At 42.5% G+C, this 26,330-nt stretch overlaps 1 protein-coding gene across 1 annotated transcript in view; it reads left to right on the top strand.

Moving 5' to 3' along the window:
• The window catches only part of SMARCA2 (SWI/SNF related, matrix associated, actin dependent regulator of chromatin, subfamily a, member 2), a 169,304-nt gene extending 143,427 nt beyond the window's left edge, over positions 1–25,877 (top strand). The window contains 6 exon segments of the mRNA XM_023509150.1: positions 3,888–3,941; positions 14,375–14,480; positions 14,943–15,044; positions 17,943–18,075; positions 23,180–23,322; positions 24,959–25,877. Of these exon segments, the coding sequence (XP_023364918.1) occupies positions 3,888–3,941; positions 14,375–14,480; positions 14,943–15,044; positions 17,943–18,075; positions 23,180–23,322; positions 24,959–24,994 (574 nt within the window). The 3' untranslated portion in view covers positions 24,995–25,877.
• Positions 25,878–26,330: the final 453 nt, after the last annotated feature.

Raw genomic sequence — 26,330 nt, 5'->3', positions numbered from 1 at the left:
GGGCGGGATTCGAACCCGCCACCTTAGGTGTATGTGGCTGGCACCTTAGCCACTTGAGCCACAGGCACCAAGCCGAGTTCTTACTTTTTAAAAAATAATTATGTTTACTTATCTTTCTATGTTTTCGTCATCTGTAAATTTGATGTCAGCTATGACTGAAAAGTTTCTAGGGGACAAAGGACAGGTCTCTATGACAGGCCCCTGAAAATCAGGTCGACACAGCTATTTGAACTGGTCATCCTAAATGTTGATTGACCATCAGTGAGCTCACATGGCCATGCTCTCCTGTCACCCACATTCGTCCTTTCTCAAGGTTTGCAAGGAAGGCTAAAACCAAGATACACCAGGCTTGTAGCCTCTCCTAAGGATCAACCTAGAAACCCTGCTGAAAACCTGAAATGAGGTTACTTTGCCAGGACGTTTTCTGAGAGACCTCCCGCTGGTACTTAATGATGTTATTTATCTTTTCTAAATAGCCCCGTGGCATCTGAATAATTTCCTCTAATTTTTTACCAAGGGTCAACATCAAGCATCACAGTTTCGTTTCTCATTTCGAAATCGGGACTTTTGCTTATCTCTAGTCTTCTGATTCCATTTCTGTTCTCTGTGATTTCCTAAGCATTATTGGCAGAGGCGATCTGCACACTTTCAGGATGTAATTAGTTTGCAACTGGACACTTGAACTTATTTGAAGCGACTTGATATGCTCTTTCTATCACCTCTCCCATCAGAAGCTTTTGTTCAGCATTTATTAGGCCTTGCTTTTCAAACCAAAGAATATGGAAACAGAGTGTGAGTAGGGTGTCCTCACCTCCTCCCGCTCTCCCAGTTATTTGAAGACACAGGCTTTGAAGGAGCAGTGCACAGGAAGACTAACCTTGCCATCTGTAAAGGGTTTGGAGATCAGGTCCGGCCTTGAAGATGGCTGCCAAGAGGTGGGCAAAGGAGGTAGGGGATGCCCTCTGGCTCACCCAGTCCATGCACACAACCCCTGCACCCATTGGGGCGCTCTTGCCATCCTGGCACTCTCCCCCCAGCAGTGAATATGTTCTTGTCCTTAATAAGCTCTGCTGGTATGGTAGAAATTGGGGTAAACTTCAGCTTGTTCTGAACTTAATTCTCCTCACATTAGAAAAAATCATTCATTCTTTCAGGAAACACTTCCTGCATTGGTGTCTTATTTCCAGCCCTACACTGCTGGGGCCCACCCTGCAGTGGAGAAGACAGCGCTCTACTGGGTACTGCTGAATGGGCAGCCGGCCTGGGGAATTGTACAATCCCCATGCCCACCAGAAATAATCTGTAGTGTTTTCCTCATTTTGAATAAGGCTGAACTACTGTTAGTAAAGCTGCCGTGTAATCAACCCATTCTCCAGAAGGGCTGGGTTCTTATTTTAAAAGGTTTCCTAGGCTGTATCTCCCAAGTGCTTCACTTGAAGTGCATTTAGGTATTTACTGAGTTGAAGGCTTCCCCACATTGATGGTCATCGGATGGACTCTTCATTTTGGTGTTCATGCTGCCTTCCTAAGATACGTCAGTGGTAACATATGTTTTTAAAACCAAATCTGTGTCCTTGTTTTTGTATTTATTTATTTATTTATTTATTTTTGAGACTGAATCTCATTTTGTTACCCTGGGTAGAGTACCATGGCATCTTAGCTCACAGCAATCTCAAACTCTTGGGCTCAAGCGATTCTCTTGCCTGAGCCTCCTGAGTAGCTGGGACTATAGGTGCCCACCACAACACCAACTATTTTTAGAGAGGAGGTCTTGCTGTGGCTCAGGCTGGTCTCCAACTCATGAGCTCAGGCAATCCACCCACCTCAGCCTCCCAGAGTGCCAGGATTACAGGTGTGAGCCACCACACCTGGCCCTCATGTTATTTTTTAGTTCTTTATTTTCTGTTGTCTTGTTTTTAGATCTTTTTCATTTGTACTTCCTTTTTCTATTTTTTTATTTTGAGGCAGAGTCTTACTACCCAGCACCCAGCTACTTATTTTAGTTTTTTTTTTTGCAGTTTTTGGCTGGGGCTGGGTTTGAACCTTCCACCTCTGGCATATGGGGCTGGTGCCCTACTCCTTTGAGCCATAGGCGCCACCCTAATTTTTTTAGTTTTAGTAGAGATAGGGACTGGAACTCCTGAGATCAAGCAGTCTTCCCACCTGGGCCTCCCAGAGTGCTGAGATGACAGGTGTGAGCCACCACACTCTGCCTGATTTGTACTTCCCCATCCCCCCTGCCCCCAGCCAGCCAGATTCCTGACCTATGTGTATTCTTTATCAGAATGATTTGAACTTTTTCTGCCAGAGTTTATTTATTCAGAACCTCACATCTCTTTTGAACTCTAGTCTCTGTTAGTCTCAGATTCTAGAACTATGCCTTCCTTTGAGTTATTTACAACTTGTTCTAGAAAGTGTCTGAGATGGCATCTGTAGTTGCTAGGTTTCACTTCCTTCACTGTTAAACTGCTGTGAGATGACATGGTCTCCTCTAGCTTCTGTACCCCCTTGATCAATACCAGCATCATCCCAAGGTCCTAAACGTGAAAGAGTGAATGTTTTCCTAACCCTGTGCCTTATTGGTGACACACGTTCAAGTACAGAGTCCCCTCAGCACACCCAGCAGTGTCTCCCAGGCTCCCTCCTCCTGCCTTCGCACACACACTGTCTTCATGAGGCCCTTCCCAGCCTGGCCCAACTGCGGTGCTGTCAGCGTGTCCAGCCTCGGGTCTCTTCTCTGAGGCACCTGTCCGGTGCTGTACCTCTGAAGAACTTTCTGTAGCTTCCCATCGCCTGCCCGGTGATTCTCAGACTCCTGAGCATAGGAGAATTGTCTTAGCACAGTCTGCACCTGAAGACTTTCCCAACTTCTTTTTCTAACACGCCCCTCCCAGCTCTCCTTATATTTCTGACATTCAAGTAATTCTGTATGTTTGAAATATACATGTGCACTGTCATCCCTCTAGTCCTTGGTTAATGCTTTTTTCTCTCTGCACCTCCCTTCCCCTCTACACTCTAAGGCAGAATGGGGTGGCCGTGAGGGAGGATTTGGAAGTGGCCGAGAGTAGGATGTGTATACCATAGGGTGCTGCCGGCACCTGGAGTAAGGTCTGGAGGGTTTGGAGGGCTTCCCAGGATCCATCAAACCTGACAGCTGCTTCCCTCCCACCACACAAAGGGACACCAATTTAGCAGCTTCAGAAGTCCTCAACTGAAGAGGCTTCCCCTGAGGTCTGTAGAGGGCTGAAGACCTCAGGTGTGGTTTATTTTCATTTCCACTTGAAGATCGTGGATTCAGTGATCTATTCAAAAAGAATAGAGTTCTGGGAAGCAGAGCCACTGGTTAGATGGCATACAGAACCCGAATTCGCTGGCACTCGGACGCCTGTTACGTAGCCTCTTTGTGCAGGCTACAGTAACAAGGCACTTTATCCCATTTAATTTTCACAGCAGCTTTCTGTGGTAAGTATTGTGCCCATTTTACCAATGAGGAGCTAGAGTTCTGTAGGCCAATGCTCCCGGTTCAAGCTCTCATACACCCCTAGCAAGTGGCCGCCTGTCTTCCCCTATTTCTGGAATAATGAATGGGACCTGTGTGAAGGGAAATGGGACCAGGGCAATCGACATTTCTGTGTTTGGCAGAAGCAAAAGTCCCGGAGAGGTTGGGAAATCCACTTTTTCCCTCTTTTTGGAGAACTCTTGTTTTTTTTCCAGAGTGAGATTCTAAACATAACCCCATGTGATCTTCCAACAAGGCAGGTAGGTGAAGAGACTGAGGCTTGGCGAGTGAAGTGAATTACACCAGGTCACTCAGCCTAGGAAGGAGGTGCCGGGCGGGACGCGAACCCAGGTCTTCTGACTCCAGTGTTCTTTCTACTCTACCACAGGTGTAACGTGGAGAAGGTGCCCAGTAATTCTCAGTTGGAAATAGAAGGAAACAGGTCAGGATCTGTCTTGTATTCCCATGTCTCTAAACACAGGTATCCCTTGGTACATGAAATAGACTGACTCGTAGAATCAGGCTTGGGAAGCAGGTTTCTCCATTCACGTCCTCACCCCGACTTGGAGCTTGGAGCGGGGGATGGAAGCACAGTATTCTTAAGCAGCTGTCATGGCTTCTGAAGTTGTGCTGTGTTTTAACCTTGATGTGTCCAGTCTGCACATACATGCACTTCTTACAAAGGTGTTGGGAGCTTCCCAAAAGCCTGCCGTACCGCAACACCACGTGTGGAGATGGGTTTCTGTCCCTTCCCTGCTTCCAGAGCCGCTTCTGTTGTCTGTTCTGCTGGCTCTGTAACTCTGTGCTGTCTTGGTTTAGAAGCTTGCTGCTCAGCACCTGTGGTGGCTTGCCCTGCAGGATGTGAAGCGTGAATGTTCACGCCGCGTCTGCAAGCTCAAGTTGATCTCAGAGTGCAGAGGGCGGTTGCTGAGTCTCCTCCTGTTTGTGCAGTGGTGCTGGGTTTCAGGGTGTGACTTCTTCTCCTACCCGTTGTGTGTGGTCCTCAGCATCCTAAGTCAGTCTGTTTAACTTCTGTGTGGCTTTGTTTCTACTGGGGGGAAAAACAGAGGTGCTTTTCTCCTGGGATATTGTAAGAATTTGATGTTGGTTGAGCTGGGGAATTGGATGTACATAAAATACTAGGGCTAGGAGTTGTTATTAATATGTCAAAAACAACATTTCCTTCCTCCCTTCAATTTTTACTATTCAGAAATACTGATACAGTGCTTTCTCATCCATGTTCCAACTTTGTCAACTAACCCAATAACATTTTTGTTTTTGGGGCCAGGGCTGGGTTTGAACCCACCACACCTCCGGTATATGGGGCTGGCGCCCTACTCCTTTGAGCCACAGGCGCCTCCCGCCAATAACATTCTTTACAGCCTTTTCCCCACCAGTGTAGGATCCAATGTAGGGAAAAAGAACTGAGGCTGTATCCTGTATTTCAGAATGAATACTGATCACCAGTTGTGGCATTCTTCTGTATTTAAGCAGATAATAAAATAAGAGCGATTTATACCTACCCATTTCTGGTGGTGATGAAAGTATTAGACAAGATTGTCAAGTTTTGATTTTTCTTATTATTGTTCAGTAAACAATAATTATTCCTAGAAAACAGGCCCACAAACTGTAGTGTCTACTAAGAAACGTCAAGAATCGTTTTCTGGTTTTGCCATTATGAGAAACAACTCAGTGTGGATTTGAATTTGATGATTGAAACAACCAACACTCGTCTGTAAGTTTGTGTGGTTTAAACAATGCACCAAACTGGGTAAACACTTTTACCTCTGTGCCTAGAAAGGAGGCCTTCTGATCTAAACAGCATGGATGGGCTAAACACCCACCCTAGTGAGTGGCATACACTTCACTCCGCTTCCCCTGGCCCCTCTTCTGTCCAATGGTCATGTGACCGTGAAAAGCAGATTAATAACTTCAAAGGCTATTGCAAGTCTCCAGTTTCATGCCTGGGCTTTTCAAGGGAAGATGATGTGACCATATGTAGTTAGGACCTACATAAATCCATTTTCGCTAAAGACACATTTAAGCTGTCATTTCCAGAGGCGTAGCAAGGGGCTGGCACTTGCCTACTCGGGGGTCTCTGGAGTCTGTCTCATCTCTGTCTACCTGTCACCCATGCTTCCTTTTCCCATAAACTTGAGCCAGCAACATGGTGTATAGGGATTGTATTATGACAAATTAACCCTTCCTTAAGAGCGGTTTGGTTTGTTTCTTTTTTTAAGTCCTTTCTTCATATATTCAGTAGCACTGAACGTTTTCTGTGTCTCAGTCTCTGTGTACATTTTGAAAATAGTAAAAAAATAAAATGGTGCATTTTATTTTATTTTTTTATTTAGGGACAGAGTCTTACTCTGTCTCACCAGAGAGAGTGCTGTGGTATCGGCCAAGCTCACAGCATCCTCAAACTCTTGGGGGCTCAAGGCCTCTTGCCTCAGCTTCCTGAGTAGCTGGGACTACAGGTGCTCGCCACATCACCCCACTAATTTTTCTCTTTTTAGTAGAGATGAGTTCTTGCTCTTGCCCATGCTGATCTCAAAACTCTGAGCTCAAGGGGGTCCTCCTGTCTTGGCCTCCTAGAGTACTAGGGTTACAGGCATGAGCCACCACACCTGTCCACAAATGGAGTACTTTAAGAGCTATGTATACAAATAAGCACTGGTATGAACAAGGTGTATGGACAGCAGGGTGGGAAGAGTGTCTCATTGGCTGTGGGCAGAGTGGGAATTTCCTGAGCAGACTGTGTGAGGGGAGGCTGGGGGGTGGAGCAGAGGCACTCAGTGGCCTGAGTGTGTGGGAAGCTGTGGAGACATGGAAAGCAGGCTCCCCTGGAGAACACAAATATCTCAGTGTGAGCAGGTAACTGGGGACCAGGAGGGAGACAGTCTAGGTGAGGCTGGAGGAAGCAGCAGAGCAAATCCCAGAGGCCCCAAACACTAAGTCGAGGAATTCTTGCTTTCTTTTTAGGACTGGAGTCTCCAGGGCACTCTCTAGTCACTGCAGTGACTGTTAAGAGCACTCTTTTGAGAGGACTGATGGAGGGCACACCTGAACTCTGGGCGTGCCCGTACAGTGAGAGGGAAGAGAGGTGACACCCTGGCAGCCAGAATTGGCTCCGCAGGGGAGAGTGGGGAGCCTGGAGGGGATCATGGAGACACAGGCAGATTCCTATTCAGAAATGTCACTCTCAGCGTGTGTGAAGGACAGATTGAAGGGGACAGCTAGAAGGATGTTGTTTGGTATAGAAGGAGATGTCCTTAAAGTAAGGACATGGCAGTGGGTAGGAAGACAAGGAATAAATACTCAGAGATACGAGTGACAAGACTTAGGAGGAGGGTGGATGTGTGAGGAGAAGGGGAATACAGGCAACTCTACCATCTCTGCCCTGAGTGATCAGTCAGCAGTGGTGCCATTTACAGGAGTACAGGTAGAGGGACAGTTGGCATGTGTGAAGGCACTGTGTGTACATGTGTGCTCCACGTGTATGTGTGTGCGTGTGTTTTCAGGCCCTTATACTCATCACAAGATGGCTGGGTTCTCTCCATGGCTATTAACAGCCTTGAACGCTGTGATTATGTTGTTAGTATTGACCGCCCCTTCAGGACCAGCCAACGAGCTCTTTTAGACAAAATTTATTTTTAGCATTCTTGGCACCAGACATTCCATATTTCTTTAAATGAGAGAGAGAGGCTGTAACAATGGCTCTCAAGCCCAATCACCTTCACGTTTAGTGGCCCTAATTTGATTACAGTGAAATTGCCATGAACTAGCAGTGTGACCAAGTTGATCCACTTGTAGCGAATTTGAGTTGGAGGAGAATAGCCTTTCTTCCTTCATGCTGTTTTTCCCTTCCTTGGACTCAGCACAGGGTTGACATGCAGCCAGGGGAGGTCAGTGCCTCACTCATTGTCTGGGATGGCGTTCCCAGAGGTGGTCATCCCCCTTGAGTCCTGTAGTTCCTTCTTGGAGATTCCCAGTATGGTCAGAGGCTCTGGGACATCTTGCTATAAAGGCAGATGTTTAACATTGTTTAACCCACCATTACCCAAACTCATTTGAAGAACGATCCCTCTTTTCAGGAAACTCTGTTAGTAATTCATTAAGCCAGTGTTCTGTGGAGCACACTTTGGGAAATGCTGAGTTAGAGCTCAACTATTACATTTAGTCCGGAGAGAATCTGCTCAAGGAGGTATGGATTCCAGGACTTTGTTTTGCCCTCATTGCAAATATTGATACTTTAAATGTTTACTGGAACAGGCTGCCGTGACTCCTGGTGACTTGACACTTATTTATGGTGCTTAGCCAATTATACCCACATACAGCAGGTGGGCAGCCTGCAAATAAACTTAGTCCATCTGTTTTCTAAGGCACAAAAGTCCTCCCCTTGGCTTCCAGCATTAGCCTGGCCCCCAGTTCCCGCTCCCCAGGGTCTCTGCCTCTTAAGCTCCAGTCTAACACCGGCAGAGATTGACCCCTCTCTGAGGGAGGGGAGCGAGTCCTCGCTGGAAATAACAAAACAGGTTTTCTTACAGGGCTGACAAATTGTTTTCCAAACCACTCTACAAACGCTCTGATCAAAAATGAATTGCCCTGAAAAATAGCAGTTATTTGGATACGGGTGTCCTCATATATTCGTGGGGTAAAAAAAATCTGTCTCATTCCTTCAGAATCACACCTAATATGTCTTCCTTAAAAATTTACCGAAAGGTCTGTTGCAGGAAAAGCAGGATTCCGAAGATGCCTGCCATGACCCACTGTTTAACAAAGCAGCGTGTGCAACTTGGGCACAGGTGGAGGGGCATTTGATTTTGTTTGTCTGTAAGAGCTTTGTGCTTTTGAGTTTGGTCACAATTCAGCCAAAAGCTTTCAAGCACTTTTACCATTAAGAAGTGAGGACTCAGGAAAGGATCAAAGGACCGGGAAAGTAGGTCCTTCTGTTTCTAAAGGCAGGCATTCCTTGCGTCACGAGCAGGTGAGGTGGCAAAAGCTGGTGAAATGGTTGGCCAAAGCAGCAACAGGCTGTTCAGCCATCATCATCATCTCACTTACAGGCAGTGAGAATTCCATACGTTGATCTGCTATTGTGAAATGTCAGGTGAGACAAAGAGGGTAAGAAACCAACAGTCCTGAGTCAGTATTTCCAAAAGTCAAATGATTGCTGGGTAGCCTTTGAAAATCTCTCTTCAAAATGTTTCCACCCCAAAAGATAAAAACAACAATAATAATAATACTATCTGAATCTCACATACGGTTGCAAGCACCTCTGATTTATAGTAATAAATCCAATGAGAGAATCCTCAAGAAGTAAATAGGAACTTTGTAGATTTCAGTGCTTGTAACGTATGAAATAAAATTTTATGTAATTATTTGGCCTGGCATGGTAGAGTTAAAAAAAATAAAAAGGGCCAACTAGTGAAATGTGCTGTTTATGGTGATATAAATAAAAGTTGGGCGCATGACCCTTAGGCATCATTTTCCTGGGAAAAATTAAATTATACTGTTTTCAAAGAAGGTAACCTAATTAAAGTGTTTGAGACTTATTTTATTTATGGATAATATGTTTTTAAATTACATTCAATTGTAAATATTCCTTTTGTGGAATAAGGCTACATTATTATTGTTATGCTTTGGCAGATTTCCTTCTGGTCCTTTTTTTATGCCTTTTAAAAAACTTGGTTGACGTCTTACCACACCTGCCAGTCGATATCCTGCCTGTATTTCTTTTTTTCCCCTTTTATGACATAGGCAATTTTTTCCTTCTTTTAAGCATATAGTTTTAAAATAAATAATTTTAGATTCTCTAACATTCCATTATTAGTCCTTTCTCCAACTGCTAAGCATTTTGGCTGCTTTGTATTATTTCATTATTTTAAATAATCCTGTAATAAACATCTTCAGATATATATAAAGCTTTGGTCCGTGTTTCAGCCTCGAGCAGATTACCAAAAGTAAAAGGAGGCCTCAGAGGGTGAGTGTATTTAAGACTCTGGATGAAGTCTCGGTGCTTTTCTTTTTGAGTCGAGAGAGTTCTTTCTTTCTCATCTCCTGACGTGGGGCATTCACTTTGCATGAACCTGATGCAGCCTTGTTTTTTTCTGATTAACTCAGGGGCATTATATGTTCACCATCCTTCATGATCCACCAATTCCATTACCCACTCTATTTTGCTGTTACTTCTGCGCTTCAAGAGTCTGGGAGATCAGATTTCCAAGCTTGTTAGAAATCATCACCAATGAGTACTCAGTAAGACTGAGGAGATAAGCCATCTCAGTAGCAAATATGGAATGCCGGTCCTTTAAGACACCTGGTTCATGGCTGGCTCAGGTTTCTTTGAGCTCCCTAGATAAATGAGATACTGCTATGGGCTGAGGAAATTTTTTAGCAGTATGTATTCAACTTCATAGGAACCTGCCCCTAAAACCTACTGCCCTGTAATGTTGACCCAATTTTTAAAGTTTTCTTCTCAAATGATTTCCTGTGTTTGATTCCTTTAGGACTGTGATAACTTTTCTGTGAAATCTCTCTATCCTCAAGTGGGTATTCTACAGCATGACATCATTTTCTCACTGAGGCAAGATAGTCTTTACCTTGATTAATTAATGTAAACAAAACTTCCTTCAGCTTTGGTTAAGATCTCTCTTTCAGAAGTATCCAGTAGGAATTCTTATCAACAAATCAGCTTGAGCAGGTGAAAAGAAAAATTATAAAGACAAGGAAAAAAAAAAAAAAGAAATCCTCACCAAATATCAATCTTGGTTTGGACTCGGAAAAAAATCATCCAAAGACATATAACAGTATAACAGCCGGTATTTTAAAGGCATGGGCTTCATAACTAGCAGATTGGTCTTGTGCACACCTGTAAGCTTGAAATGTAATGAGAGGTAAAGCTGACATTATATATAGTTGGTAAGGTAAGCAGTCACCATTTGAGAGTCACGGTAGCATAGATGTGGAATTATTCCTTTTGATTTATGGAGGTAATGAAGAAAAAAATTGGTTCCCAGATGAAATAGAAGAAATTGAATCTCAGTGGTGCGGGTATGTCTAAGCTGTGCACGCAGGTTGCAGTCCCCCACTTACACTGTGGTTTACAAGGCTTTTTCATCCCACATACTGTGTCATCATGGCCGCGTCTGTCTCTGAGCCCTTTCACTTCTGTGAAGAGGTGTCCACCATGACTTTAAACCCTTGACTCCAATGTGTCCCTTTAAATTTGCATTTCAGGGTACACTCCTCCCTCGCCTGCCCTGTGTCTAATCAGAGTCACACTTGGTCTGAGATACCTCGTTGTGCAAAATCGATCAAAATCACAGACCATCTATGGACTGGGGGGTGGGGGGCCCCCACTGTTGTCCTGGGAAGCAGTGTGCTCTGAGGTAACAATTTATACTTAGGCCTTTTATTGTGTAAAATGACAGAATGGAAAATACCTTGGGGTAGGATAAGCATTTCACCAGAAACAGAACACCTTCTGTAAACCGTTCCACAATTAGTCCATTGTTCTCTGCTTTAAAAGGGGGGGAAAAAACTAACATTAAAAAAAAACCAACTTATTTGAAAAGGTATATTAAAAAAGCCTTTGCTTGGCTCAAGTTTGAAAAAGAAATGCCAAGAATTCAAAACTCTATGAAGCTGTTTCATTTCCCTTTTTTTGTTTATTTGTTTTACTTATTTTTAAATATGTAACCTAGGAAAAAGTAAATTACTGTGGCAATATGTTGTCCTGCGACCTCAGTGCTTTCAGTAGGTGACATAAAAGCTGAAAGCTCAGGACTCTGACTTCCTGCTAAATGGGGCCTCAGAGCCGGTTACAAGACAAACATGGAAGAATTAAATGAGGGGCTTGAGAGTTAGTGTAATATTCAGGGAAATGAATTCCCTCCATTTTCATGGAGAATAGGTTCTTAGTCCTGGATGGATAGTGAAGTACAGAGAACTCCTCCCAGCCACTCAGTGAGAAATGGATCAGGCCTAGAGACCTGGTCATAAAAAGGGGCAGGAGACAGCACTTGGGGGTACACAGAAGAGCGGCTATCCTGTCCAGATGTGAAACTGGTCAGTAGTACAGGTTGCGTTTGCAAAAAATAAGGACATATCCTGGAGGGCTTTGGGATCCAGCCTGAGATACTTGAATGATGATGACGCAAGTAACATAGTCCCCAGATGGCGTCCTTGGTTTGCCCTTGTCCTTTACTGTTTTTTTTTCTTCAGATTAATATGAGGGTACAAATGATTAGGTTACGCTGTTTGCATTTGTTAGGTAAAGTTCATGTTGTAGTTAAGCCCTTTCTTTTTTGCAGTTTTTGGCCGGGGCTGGGTTTGAACCCGCCACCTCTGGCATATCGGGCCGGAGCCCTACTCCTTTGAGCTACAGGCGCCACCTGTTAAGCCCTTTCTTTACTCTTAGGGCAGGAGAAGAGAAAGTGGAGTAGAGGTCTTTCTTAAGTCCACTTGAGCCTGGGGGGAGGGGAGAGAGAGTAGGGTGGATGGGTGGAGGGACGGTGATTGGAGGGATCACCTCTATGGTTGATCTTTCAAGGTTACAAGTGAATCTTTCTAAAAGTAGAATATAAACGTCTTAACACAATAACTAAGAAAATGACATAAAGGCTATGTTAACCAGTTTGATGAAAATATTTCAAATTGTATATGAAAACACTACACTGTACCCCATGATTGCATTACATTTACATGTACAGAGCTAACATTTAATAAAAAAAATTTTTTTTTTAAAAAGTCCACCTGAGCCTTTATTTTTGAAACAGAATAAATTCTGTTTCTCATTTTCTAGAATTGGCCCCAAGTCTCAGAGCACTCAGCTCTCTTGTTTATGAACCTAGACAGCTCTGGATTCGTCTGCTTATAGGGTGTAGAATTCCTAGGGCCTGACTGAGTTCAGAGACACCAGACCAAGATTATTTTAGCCATTTTGCTCCTTAGAGCTTTATTACACTATTGGTCCAAACCGCTTATTTTTTATTTTACCAGTAGCGCAGTTGGAATTAAGAATGTGTCCATCACAGGTGTAGGAAGCAAAGATGTGCTGTAATCTGTCAATAGAAAAATGACACCATCTGTTGGCAATGTAGAAAATGACACCATGGTGTTATTGAAGGGGGATCTGGTGTTAAATCTACAATTACAAAGAGGTCTGACTTTGGGGTGGCTGCTAGGTTATGGAGAGTGGTAATTATAAAGAAGTCGCTTGGCGCAAACAGAAAAATTAATATCTATAAATTACTTTCCTTGCATTTCACATGCTCCTTTTTCAAACAGGTAAAATGTTTGAGTATATAAATCTCAGAATGGTAGAAAAAGGTTAGACTAGAAATTGAGGTGTTGAAGGTGACAGTCAAGAGTTTTCTCCGTACACTACAGGGTGGTGTGAGTTATGGAAGTACGAATGCATTTATTGACCCGAGGTGGGTGGCGGGGAGGGCTGGTTGAGAGGACGGGAGAGCACCTTGGATTTTACTACAATAATCTAAAAATCCAATTCCCTAGTAAACTACAGCCTTCTTAAAACTCTTGTTTGCCCCTGATTTTAGGATTCATGAGGCCCATATGTGCATTAAAAAATAAAAACAAAAACAGTGACCAGTATCAAAGAAAAACTAGCCCATTCCTTTTGACAGTAGATTTTCAGTTAATTTATGCAGGCCCCTTTGCACTTCAGCAGTTTTCCCACTGGTTGCTAGGCAACCATTTGAGTTACTGCGCATGCCTTTTTTATGATAACTGTCATTATGATTACTTTTTAATTATACAACTGGGACCGTGGATTAAAACAGCATATTGTCGCTTACGCTTTGCTACCGCCTTCTAGCATTCTCACAAACTCCTAGAATCACCTCCTGAAATTTACATGACAGTGATTTATGATTTTTTGATATTTCTGTCTTCACAAAGGAAGTAAAAATGGCATCGTAAGGGGAGCAAGATTTTTGTGAAAAATGACTATACCACGCATCGCAAATCATTATTGATCTGGGTAGGCCAGATCAGAGATTAGGATCTTGAACCTAAATTATGAATGTCTTTGTTCCTTTAACCATGTCTGCTTCTAAGAGATGTTAAAAGCTTAGGTTGCTTTGTAGCCTGTGTTTCAGATTTACAAAATGGTAAGCGTTTGTTGCTATTAAACCTGCTTTCAAATAAACCTACCACAAATTTGGGGGGGAAGGGACAAGCACCAATCCCGGAAACACAAGGCATCTAAATTTGCTAAGTATATTCTTTCTTGGCCCACATTTCTCCACACACACAGAAAGGCAGTTAAGTGAGATGAAGGGGTTCCTCTGGCAAATAATAATAAAGGTGTGTGTGGCTCATGGTATATAAATTACCCAAAAAGGATTGAGACCAAGAAGATACACACTCAAGTACATACAAAAGCGTTTCATTTGGGAGTATATTCTAACCTATTTTGAATTGCTTTGTAAACATAAAGTGAATTTGAAGACAAAGGAGTGTGGAAATAAAGTCTGTCAGGTTTTTTATTTTTTTAACCAATTATTCATGTACAAACAAAATGTTTGGCTAAATAGGATATTTTAAATATTTCTATCAAAATGAAGAGATATATTGGCTCTGAAAGAGAAACCCACAGTGGACTTCCCTTATCATATGTGTAACAGAAGTGGGGCCCAAATTGTATTTGAATGTGACTTTGAAGTTAGCACAAGGGGCATGAATCTCTAGTACATTTGTGGGATTTTCCTTGACTTGAAGAGCCCCACGTCAATATAAAGGGGGTATAATTTGCTTTGTTGCCATTTTCTGAAAAAAAAAAAAAAAAAAAAAAACCTTTCCTCAGTGGTGTTTGATCTGCTGTTTTTCTTTGTCTCACCCACCCTACAGTTCAGGGCGACAGCTCAGTGAAGTCTTCATTCAGTTACCTTCAAGGAAAGAATTACCAGAATACTATGAATTAATTAGGAAGCCAGTGGATTTCAAAAAGATAAAGGTAGATGTATTGTTTACCCACTTTGTTCTTGAAGTAAATGAAGGAAAGGTGTAAATTCCTTGGCATGGTTCTAGCTGGGACTCAGGGTGGCATCCTGTCTGTCCACTTACAAGGGTCTGCCCCCAGATAGGTTGGGATGTCCTTGTGCCTTTCCTCATATGCTACTTCACCATGATGTCGAGAGCTCATATGCTTCACTGCATTTCACTGAAGACCTTTCAGCCTCCCTCCAGCTGCTGCTCCTTTCTCCTATCATGTGCTCCTCCCCCCGCAAAGAAGGAAGACTCATGGGAGGGTGCTCCTGGTGGTGAATGGTGCTCCCTGGGGTCATGCAGTCCCCATCCCTGGCAGGACTGGACGGTGTGAAGACAAAGGGAGAATCGGTCTTTATTAACTAAGTAATAATTGTTGCATTTTCCTCTTCCTTTTCCTTTTCTCTATCTTACTCGAAATTTCCATTAGGAAAGAATCCGCAACCATAAGTACCGGAGCCTCGGCGACCTAGAGAAGGACGTCATGCTTCTCTGTCACAACGCTCAGACGTTCAACTTGGAGGGGTCTCAGGTCTGTCTCCAGCGGGTCTGGAAAGCTCTTAACCTTAGATGGGCTTAGTCCTTTTAAGTAAAATATTTCATTTTCTATCCTTTGAATCATTGTGCCTACCCTAGCAGGAGGAAAAAGAAAAAAATAAAAGCCTGTCTTTTCAGGTTACCCGTCTAAGTAAATTGAAGCTTGGGCAGTTTCAAATTACTTTGTGCCGTAGCTGTACTAGCTCTTACTCACTCTTCCCTTCAAGGCTTGTCTTCTAATTAGAGGAGGAAGTCAAGTAAATCATTTAAGGTAATGCTGAAAGGCTGGCTCCACCACTTTCGATTTTACACAGATTGTGTGTTTGATTGTATTTACCTTCATTTCTCTGATTGTAACCTTGAATCAGGAATTGAAACTACTGTGGTTTAAGACAACACAATACATGTATATTTAAAAAAAAAAAAAACTACCTCTAATTGCTTTTAAAAAATCCTTTTTATTAGCCCAATGGCAATTTTCCTGACTCTCCTCCATAATTAGCAAGTCTGAGAGTATGTAAGGGAACTGAATTTATTAAAATAACAAGGGGGAGGACACTTTCACTTTAATTACACCTCAATTACTGTCACCTTTTGAAGGAACCCACTTTTTAAAATCTGTATATCTGGCCTAATGTTCTCCTACCCATAAAGAAGAGAGAAGAAAACACCGTGTCAGTGTGACCCCCACCCAGTGCGATGTCAAAACACTGTTACGTTCCTCCAGGCTTTCTGATCTGACTCTTGCCTCCATGTCAATTTCAGTCTTCAAATTGGAGAACATAGAATTTTGAGAATGCTCCTTGAACAAACTCTATGTGTTTCTACGTTATTAGTAGTATTACCTTGACTAAAATGGTAGGTCTTGATTGCAAGCCTTCTGTGTTCAAGAAAGGATGAAAGCCAGGAAGCAGAGAGTACGCAGACGAGTCAGCAAAGGGGGTTTTTGTGAATGGCAACTTTGGTCTCTGGATAAACGTTTGGATCCTTGATGTCAGTATGACATTATCATTCAGTCCCTTTCCAGCCCCACAGCCTCCCCATCTTGTCTACACTCTCACTGTCTCACAGTCGAAATCAGGTGACAAATGGCCTCTGGATTGGTTAGCTTCCCAGTTCATCCGGGGTACTCGTTTGTCTTTCACTAAACACCTTTTTACCCTACCCAGGTAGTGCCCTCCCCGACCCCCCAGCTTACAGGCTCCCCATGCACCATGCAGAATGAATTTCATCTCTGGAGACTGCCGTCTGAACTCAGCTGCGGATTCAGCTTCATTTCTTGCTTGCTTCTCCTCAGACTCAACAGTGCATAGTCCATCCGGACTGACACCATAAACTGCTCTCTCAGAGGCACTTCTAACTTTTTAAAGACCATTGTTGTAAGACATAATAAATAGGGAGAGTTCCTGTGTACCTTGTGCATCTCCCCAAGATAGTAACATCTTGCATAACACAGTACAGTATCCTAACGAGGAAACTGACAGTGATGCAGGCCCAGGTGCATCTTTCATGTTCTCATTTCCTGAGAATCTCCTCCTCTTTCTCACCCCAATAGAGCCTTCCTCACTGTTAAGGTCCAGTTCAACTCCTATGTCTCTGGTACATTCTGCCCACCATTCCCCGGTGGCTGCATCCCACAGTGTTTTCTGTCTCTCTGTCTTGTGTTCAGTCATGGTCGCTGCCATTATTGTTCATTTGCTGCTTATCACAAGCTGCTCAGTCATCGTTTCATTCCTGGGGAGCAAGGACCACTTTTTTTTTTCCTTTTAAGTTTTTTATAAATTGTGCTAAAAAGACATAACACAAAATTTCTCATCTTAATAATTTTTAAGTGTACGGTTCAGTGGTGTTAAGTATATTCACATTGGGTAACAGATCTGTAGAACTTTTTTATCTTGCAAAACGGAAACTCTTGTGCCTATTTACTAACAACCCTCATCTTCCCCTCCCCCAGGCTTTCAGAATCTATGCATTTGCTTGCTTTATAGATAGCTCATAGAAGTGGAATCATATAGTATTTGTCTTTTTGTCATTGACTTGCGTACTTACGGACTTGGCATAATCTCAAGTTTCATCTATGTGGTAGGATGTGACAGGGTTTCCTTCTTTTTTGAGGCTGAATAATATTCCACTAAATGTCTATACCACTTTGGATTATCCGTTCATCCATCCATGGCTGCTTGGCTTGTTTCCATCCATTGACTATTTTGAGCAATTTCCACCTGTTGGCTGTCATGAATAATACAACGAAAATGGGTATGCTCATGTCTTTTCAAGATCCTGCTTTTGACTCTTTTGGATATATACCCAGAAGTTGGATTGCTGGATTCTAAAGTTCTATTTTCAATGTTTTAAGAAAAAGGATCACTCCTGAACTTTATCTGAGCACTACCTAGGCTATGCTTAGGTATGTACACATACTAAAAATAAAGTGTGATAGGATAAGTATTGGCTGGTACTGATAAACTAGGTTATAGAGAAGAGGCCTCACTTTGCTAGGGGAATTGCATTTTAAAGAAAGTCGCTTTACCACAGTATTACTACAGTGTTTGATAGAACAATTCAAATAAGAAATGTTTTTTTTTTTTTAATACCATTTGTGTGGTCCAGGAGGAGGATATCTTATCCACTGTTCTCCTCCAAGTGCCTGCACACACACTTTGAAATCATTTCAACTACATTCAGACATTCTGCTATAACAGTATGTATGCCTGTGTTTGGGTTTTGTTGTTTTGCTATTGAGTTTTGATGTAGACATAAAAGCCATGGTGACACTTCTACTAAAATCCATGTAAGATGCAGCTGGTGTGTTGCGTACGGAAGAGCTCACTGCAGGGGTGAGTCTCGGGCCCTCAGCTTGCAGCTTTTAACAGGTGCCACTCTGCCCATTTAGATCTACGAAGACTCCATCGTCTTACAGTCAGTGTTTAAGAGTGCCCGGCAGAAAATTGCCAAAGAGGAAGAGAGTGAGGATGAGAGCAACGAAGAGGAGGAAGAGGAGGATGAAGAAGAGTCAGAGTCTGAGGGTAAGCCCCAGCATGGGGTTCTTCCACAGCTTTGCCTGTTCTCATTAGCATGGATGTTTCTATAGATGCAAATGAAAGACTTAGAGTTGGGTGTCTCTGGATTCATATCCTTAGCCCATTTTGTCCTGGCTGAGCAAACGTGGGTCATGTGTTTAATCCTAGTTTGTAAAACTGAGGGAATAAAAATGACCTCCAACCATGTAAAACTTTAGCACAGGGCCAGGCTCATGGCAAACACGCCCTTACTGTAACTTTTGAATGTTAATAAAGATTTTCTGTCCACGCTACTGTCAACATCACCTATCCATGCTTAAGCACAGTGGTTCTCAAACCTGGGTTTCTGGGTTTTGCCCACAGTATTTCTCACTCAGTAGCCTGTGATGGGGTCTGAGAATAGGCAAGTTCTCAGGATATTTCTGCTGCTGGGCCAGGGACTTCACCTTGACGGTTATTTTCTAAGGCAGTGATTCAAACCAAATTGGACCTGTGGGCTATTTTATCACAGAATTTGGGGGGGGGGGGTGTTTCGCTTTGTTTTTTGGTGAGAGGATACTGGTTGCTGTCTGTTATTTAAAAATTTAATAGTTTTTTTCATCATGGATTTTTGGGGCACTAATTTTGAATTTTTGAAAATACTCCATTAGAATATTATTTGATGAGTGCGTTCACGTTTCCCTTAAATTTCACGCCCAAGGGAAGTGCCTCCGTTGTTCCTCTCCAGTAGCCCCTGGTTGACAGCCTTAATATTCCAAAGATTAAGGCGGCTTTCAGAAGTCTAAAATTTCTTCTTACCTCATTATGTTTTTAACCCCATACGTCCTCTCAAAGTAAAAAAATCCCTAGCGTTAAAATGGTCTGCTATGTAATACGCTTTTTAAAAAATATCAGGTTTGTTTCTCATGATATACGTAGTATAGATGACTTGGAAAATAGTTTTTGAAAATAAAAAAATATTATGTAATTCCTTATGCTGATATATATTTAGCATTTTGAGAAGGTGCCTTCTGGATGTCTCTCTCTAAATATTGTTTATGAAAGTAACATACTGTTCTGGGCCATGATTTTCCTACTTACTGTGAACGTTTTCCATAGCAACGAGTGTTTTCCTACAGCAAGATGTTAACGTACATAATATTATGTATTGACAGTCATTAATGAATGTGCCCACATGTATTAATTACAGTGTTAATCAGGCTGTTTTGTTTTTTGTTTGTTTTGAGACAGAGTCTTGCTCTGTCACCTAGGCTTGACTGCAGGTGACATTGTTGTCACCGTAGCTGACAGCAATCTGAAACTTTGGGGTGCAAGGGATCTTCGCCTCAGCCTCGCAAGTAGCTCGGACTATAGGCTGCACTGTCGTGCCCAGCTAATTTTTTCTATTGTAATGTGTGTAGAGTCAGAGTCTTAACTCTTACTCACGCTGCTCTCAAACTCTCGAGCTCAAGCGATCCTACAGCCTCAGCCTCCCAGAGTGCTGGGATTACAGGCCAGCTGCTGGGCCAGGGCCAGGCTATTTCTACATAATCTTGTTGTGAGCATTCTTACCCATTAATTATTGAAAATATTTTGAATAGTATGTGATGTGTACATATTCCTACACGGAATGGAGTTTACAGCCTTGTCAGTGTTACATATAATATGTCTCTTTCCGGACAGCTTCATGGACTCTCAGCGTTGCTCTTTTAAGTGATTCTGCCTTCTTAGTACTTTAAGCTTTCTCAATTTCATCTACTCCTTAGTTCTAGCCTTTGAAGAATATATCTCTGTAACCTACCTTACCTATATATTTCATCATCTTAGACCCAGTTATCTAACTTACTGTCACATACCTACCCTCTTATCCCATCTTACTTCTTTTCTGTGATCTCTTGAGACCTGATGTATTCATTTTCTATTACTGCTGCAACAAATTACCACCAACTTCCTATCTCACAGTTCTGTGGGTCACAAGTCCAGCCTGAGTCCCTCTGGGTTAAAATCAAGGTATCACCAGCCCGGCCTCCTTTATGGAGGCTCTAGGGAGGAATCCATTTTCTTCTAAGCCTAGTGATTAGCAAGAGTTCGATTCTTTGTGTTTGTGGGACCAAAACGCCTATTTTCTTGGTGGCTGTCAGCTGAAGGCTGCTCCCCACAGCATCCTTTGTCTCATGTTATCCTTTGCTCCATTACCAAAGCAGGCAGTAACAGGTAGACCCCTCTTCTCGTATTCTCTCTTCTGCCTTCTCTACTTTTAAGGCCTTGTGTGATTAGATTGAGTTTACCTGAATAACCCAAAATAATTTACTCCTCTTAAGGTCAGCTGATCAACAATCTTGATCCCTTTTGCCATGTGACATAATATAGTCACAGTTCCAGAGGAAGAACATGTCAGGGGCAGCTGATATTTTGCCCACCGCACTTGGTAATCGGGATTTTTCATGGGTGCATGTGGGTTCATGGATTCATATTGTAAAACCTGAGGAATCTGTTTGTAGAGCTCACTTGATGTTCTGTCCATTAGCCTGCTTGTCCACTGAGCCTTTCTGGTAGGCCTTTTGAGGGACATACTCTCTGACATACAGGCCTGACAGCCCCACACTCCGAGGCACATTTGGATTGTACCACATATGTGAGTAAACAGCAAAGTATGGAATATGGGCATGTATAAATATCCCCTTGAGACAACTATACCACTATATAAAGATTTCAAGTACGTGTGTGTATATACATACCTGAATTCTTTTTATAGCATATGTAGAGAGACTTTTATAGAATATGTGTAGAATTATGCACACATTTGTGTCTAGCGGATGCATTTTCTTGCCCGTACTCCCGTTCTTCTGCCCTTTCACAGCTCCCAGGGATTTCCTATACTCCCTTGTCAGGAAAGGCCACACTTACATACATGGAGATACTTCTCTTTGTCTTTCCAGATTATCTAGAAATACCCCGGCGACTAGGGCATCCATATTGTTTAGAGGCCCCCACATCTTTATGCATTTCCATTACTAGGTAGGCCTTTTCGTCTCTGTCTTCTTCATGTCCTAAGTTGCTCCATCCAAAGCAAAGAGCCCACCTTGGAGCTCCTTAAGCAGACATCTGGGAATAATAGACAGAAGCCTGGACTAGAGAAGTTATCTTGTGCCGTAGGATCTGCCAGCCTTTGCTGCCTTCCCTTGGGATGAAGAAGGGGGCGTGCTACCACTACGTTCCGTTTGTGACAGCCCCACTCTCTCAGTCTTTTAGCTGTGAAAGATTTCATTTTTGCAAATGTATTTTTGGCCTCTCCACTTCCCAAAAGACACCCGAAAGATCCTAATTCTTCCCGGAACTGTTTCTTCCATGACAATATCTATTGTGCCTTGAGACCCCGCAGACATGATATTCTAGCAAAGCTGGTTTGAGCGAGAGACCCACATCCCCAGTGACTTCATCATCAAATTCTAAAATGGTACCTGTGGGCGCCTGTCTCGGATAGATAGTGTGGAGCAGGTTTTCTCTGCTCCTCGGGTTGCGCACCTTCATTTGTGCCTTTGCGGACTGAACTCTTTGAAGTGTTTTTATTTCTGTCCTTCGAATGTCCCCATGAAAGTGAAATGGGTGCACTGTTTCTCAATGCTAATTTGACAGAACACTATTAGAAATTTACCGTATGGAAACGTCCACTTGCCTCCCTCACATTTTGCCAAGATCTATGAACAAATAGGTTGATAGCAGCTCTGTTTCTACTGACCGAAAAATGCAGAAAATGTTAATAGCCTTCACTGGGGGCCTGGTTAAATAATTATAGTGTACTATAAGAAGGACATTTGTCAGGTGTCAAAAGGAATTCAGCAGATTGGTATGAACTGATACATAAAAATGTACCACATATGTGAATAAACAGCAAAGTATGGAATATGGGCATGTGTAAAGATCCCCTTGAGACAACTATACCACTATATAAAGATTTCAAGTATGTGTGTGTATACACATACCTGAATTCTTTTTATAGCATATGTAGAGAGACTTTTATAGAATATGTGTAGAATTATGCACACACAGCCCACCAATGACGTATTTGCATATTTGGATTGTTTTCCTGGAAATAATCACGAGAAAGAGGCTTAAGAAATGGGGGGAAAGAGGCTTATAAATATTAAGAATATTATTCAACTATTTGAATTTTCTTTTTGTTTAAGTCAGCTGGAATTACCTACACAATTAAATTATTGGCCTTCTTTATACCCCTTCGCACTTATTTGTATTTTTTAATGTGAAAGTTCTATTAAATAAATGCCCATACCCCTCCACACACTAGGAAGGAGCCCCTCATTATCCCTGATGAGACCTCGCCTCCTCTTTTTGCCTTTTTAGTGATGATCCATGTCTAATTTATCTTCCAAACAGAGATGCACTTGCAGAGTGAAAGGGGGTGCTAAGCAGATGTGAGAGGGAGAACAGGCACTAAGTCGGTACTGTGCCAGGCACTCTGGGGTTATACTGTTGTTCTGTTGCTGTTGTTTGAGACAAAGTCTTACTCTGTTGCCCTGGGTTGAGTGCCACAGCATCGTAGTTCACAGCAACCTCAAACTCTTGGGCTTAAGCAATCCTCTTGTCTCATCCTCCTGAATATCTGAGACTACAGACGTATACCATCACACTTTTTTTTTTTTTAATAGAGATAGGCTCTTTTTCTTTTTCTTTTCTTTTTTTTTTTTTTTGAGACAGAGTCTCACTATGTCACCCTTGGTAGAGTGCCATGGTGTCACAGCTCACGGCAACCTCCAGCTCTTGGGCTTAGGCGCCGGCCACAGCGCCTGGCTATTTGTTGTTGTTGTTATTGCACTTGTCATTATTGTTTAGCTGGCCTGGGCTGGGTTCGAACCACCCATCCTGAGTATATGTGGCATTGTTGTAACTGTGCTACAGGCACCAAGCCAGGATCTTACTCTTGTTCAGGGTGCTCTCAAACTCTTGAGCTCAAGTGATCCTCCTGCCTCAGCCTCCCAGAGTGCCAGGATTATAGGCGTGAGCTACCACACCCAGCAGGTTATACTATTTATAAAAATATTGTTTTACTGCTCCTACAGAGATTTTCCCCGTGATGCCTTATCGGTGTCTGTTTTGTGTATTTTGAATATAGCAAAATCTGTTAAGGTGAAAATCAAGCTCAATAAAAAAGACGAGAAAGGCCGGGACAAAGGAAAAGGCAAGAAAAGGCCAAATCGAGGAAAAGCCAAACCTGTAGTGAGTGATTTTGACAGCGACGAGGAGCAGGACGAACACGTAAGTGAAGCTGGCACGGACAGGGGCGGGAAGTCCTCCCGCTGCTGCTGTGCCCCCACGTTACCATGACCCCTCCACGTTGCCACTTTATTATCCAGGGACGGAAATGTCAAGATTTGGTGAGATTTCATTACTGAGGGATATGAACAGAGCTGCCTGATTTAGAACAAAGAACTGGGGGCTTTGTTTATTGCTTTTTTAATAGTCTTCAAAAATGAAAAACTACTCAATCAAGTTCCCTTTTCCCCCTTTTTTAATCTTCCCACATGCTTGCTTATAAATATGGTTTTCTCCTTGGCCCATTAATATTTTATGTCCATCACACCCAGCATGGTGCCTAATGTACAGAAGTAGATTGAATAGAAGAATGAGAAAAGGGGTTTTGAGTTCAGAGTTTTTGGCTTGAGTTGATTCGTAAGGGGTCATTAAAAAAAAAAAAGACCCAAATGAGTTTTTAAGCACCTGGAGGTGTTATTTTTAATATTTGGAAAAATCCAAGGAACATTTATTGAGGCAGGGCCTGAAATGGGCACCTTCTTGTAAGGTAGTGTCTTTAATGCTTCTATCAGCATCATGAGGTAGATGTCACTTTCAAGATATTGCATTTTATAGAAACCAGTACTTAGGTTATGTGCGTTTTGCTCCAGGTCATGTAGCGAGTAAATGGTAGAGGCTGAGTTCAGACCCAGCTCAGTCCAGTGCACTGTCCCTGCCTGGCCAACAAGGTAAAACCATGGGCAGAAACTTGGAATACCCTCGCCTTTTGAAACCCACTCCGTCACATTCTTTCACCTAGCGGAGCAGCTTTGGGTTTCCCTGCCACCCACACTTTTTCCTTCCTGGGAAAATAATCTTTCGTTTTCGTGTATGTGCTAGTTTGATTTCCCTTCAACACAGCTTCCACTGTGACAGGTTTCAAAATGATGACCCTGCTCCAGCCTTGGAGCTTGACACCAGCTTTTTCAATTGTGATTTCTTTAGAATACACCTGTGAGTAAACATCAAATAAATGTTTCTTTTTTTCCTCCCATGAATTTCTTTCTTTCTTTTTTTGCGGGGTGGGGAGGGACAGTCTCACTTTGTTGCCCTTGGTAGAGAGCTGTGGCGTCACAGCTCACAGCAACCTCCAACTCTTGGGCTCAGGTGATTCTCTTGCCTCAGCCACCCAAGGAGCCCAGCCAAGGCACCCACCACAATGCCCAGCTATTTTTGTTGCAGTTGTCACTGCTGTGTTAGCTGGCCAGGGCCAGGGCCGAACCCACCACCCTCAGCATATGGGGCTGGCACCCTACCCACTGAGCCACAGGCGCCGCCCCTTCCCATGAATTTCTTAAAGCATAGGGCTAAAAATAGAAATCATTAGCCATGAACTGCTCAAGCCAAAGTGAAAGAGTGCAAACACTAACAGAGACAGTGGGTCTTGCTTTGGGGTTTTCATTTAGGAACTCCCTTTTCAGCACAGAGGCTGTTGATGCCTCTTTAAATGTGTCTCTGGCATCTCCTAGAAAGAGATTTGAGGGGTCAGCTGTTGTCCAGCATGTCCTTTCTTTTCTGCTTTGCCTCTTGATGGTTTGTCATCGTATCTTCTTTTGCGTGCACGTGATTTCATTTCATTTCGTCTTACTTTTACTTCTAGGAACAATCAGAAGCAAGCGGGACTGATGATGAGTGATCAGTATATGGACCTTTTTTCCTTGGTGAAACTGAACTCCCTCCTCCCCGTCTCATTTCTGCCCAGTGAGTTCATTTGTCGTATTGTCACTGGGTTGTTTCTATATCATCATCATCTATAAACTAGCTTTAGGATAGTGCCAGACAAACATATGATATCATGGTGTAAAAAAAACACACACACAAATATTTGTAACATATTGTGACCAAATGGGCCGCAAAGATTAAAACAAACAAACAAACAAAGCTTTTGATGGAAAATATGTGGGTGGATAGTATATTTCTATGGGCGGGTCTAATTTGGTAATGGTTTGCTCGTGCCTGGTTTTATCACCTGTTCAGATGAGAAGATTTTTGTCTTTTGTAGCACCGATAACCAGGAGAAGCCATTAAAAGCCACTGGTTATTTTATTTTTCATCAGGCAAATTTTCAAGGTTTTTGTTTGTTCGGTATTTTTTTTTTTTTACACTGTGGTACATATAAGCAACTTTAATAGGTGATAAATGTACAGTAGTTAGATTTCAGCTGCATATACATTTTTCCATTTTATGCTCTATGATCTGAAAAAAAATGCTTTTTGAATTGTATAAGATTTATGTCTACTGTAAACACTGCTTAATTTTTTTGCTCTTGATTTTTAAAAAGTTCTGTTGAAAACGCTATTGAATATTGCAATCTATATAGTGTATTGGATGGCTTCTTTCGTCAACCTGATCTCCTATGTTACCAATGTGTATGGTCTCCTTCTCCCTAAAGTGTACTTAATCTTTGCTTTCTTTGCACAATGTCTTTGGTTGCAAGTCATAAGCCTGAGGCAAATAAAATTCCAGTAATTTCGAAGAATGTGGTGTTGGTGCTTTCCTAATAAAGAGATAATTTAGCTCCATAAATGCTGCCTCATATTTTTGAGTTCTAGGAGCTTGAAACCCTTGTGACTGAAGCGGCAATTTCCTGCAGAGCGCTGGGCACACTCTTGAAACCCAACACTTGGTGGGGGAATAAAGAGAAACTGAGAAAGCCTTCTCCCAGAATGATCCAAGTGGGTCGCAAGGGAGAGGAGTCTGTTGCATCTCTGACTTTAATATTTTATCCCTCCCCCTTTATTTTACCAGATCATTGGAAAATACTTTGCACTCATTAGGACTGCACATGTCTCCTAAGAATAAGAGCAGGTCCTGGCCAGCCACACTCCCACTATCATATCAAAAGGAGTTAACAGTAGTTCCCTAGTCACATTTTCCCAATTGTCCTAAAAGTGTCTTGTATTTCTTTGTTTTTCATGGGGATCTTGTCAAGGTTAACACTTTGCATTTGATTGTCATGTTTCTCTTGATAT

This window comes from Otolemur garnettii, unplaced genomic scaffold, assembly GCF_000181295.1.
Source record: "Otolemur garnettii isolate 467f Iridium unplaced genomic scaffold, OtoGar3 scaffold00006, whole genome shotgun sequence".
Lineage (NCBI taxonomy): Eukaryota > Metazoa > Chordata > Mammalia > Primates > Galagidae > Otolemur > Otolemur garnettii.
This window is presented reverse-complemented; position numbering and strand designations above follow the sequence as displayed.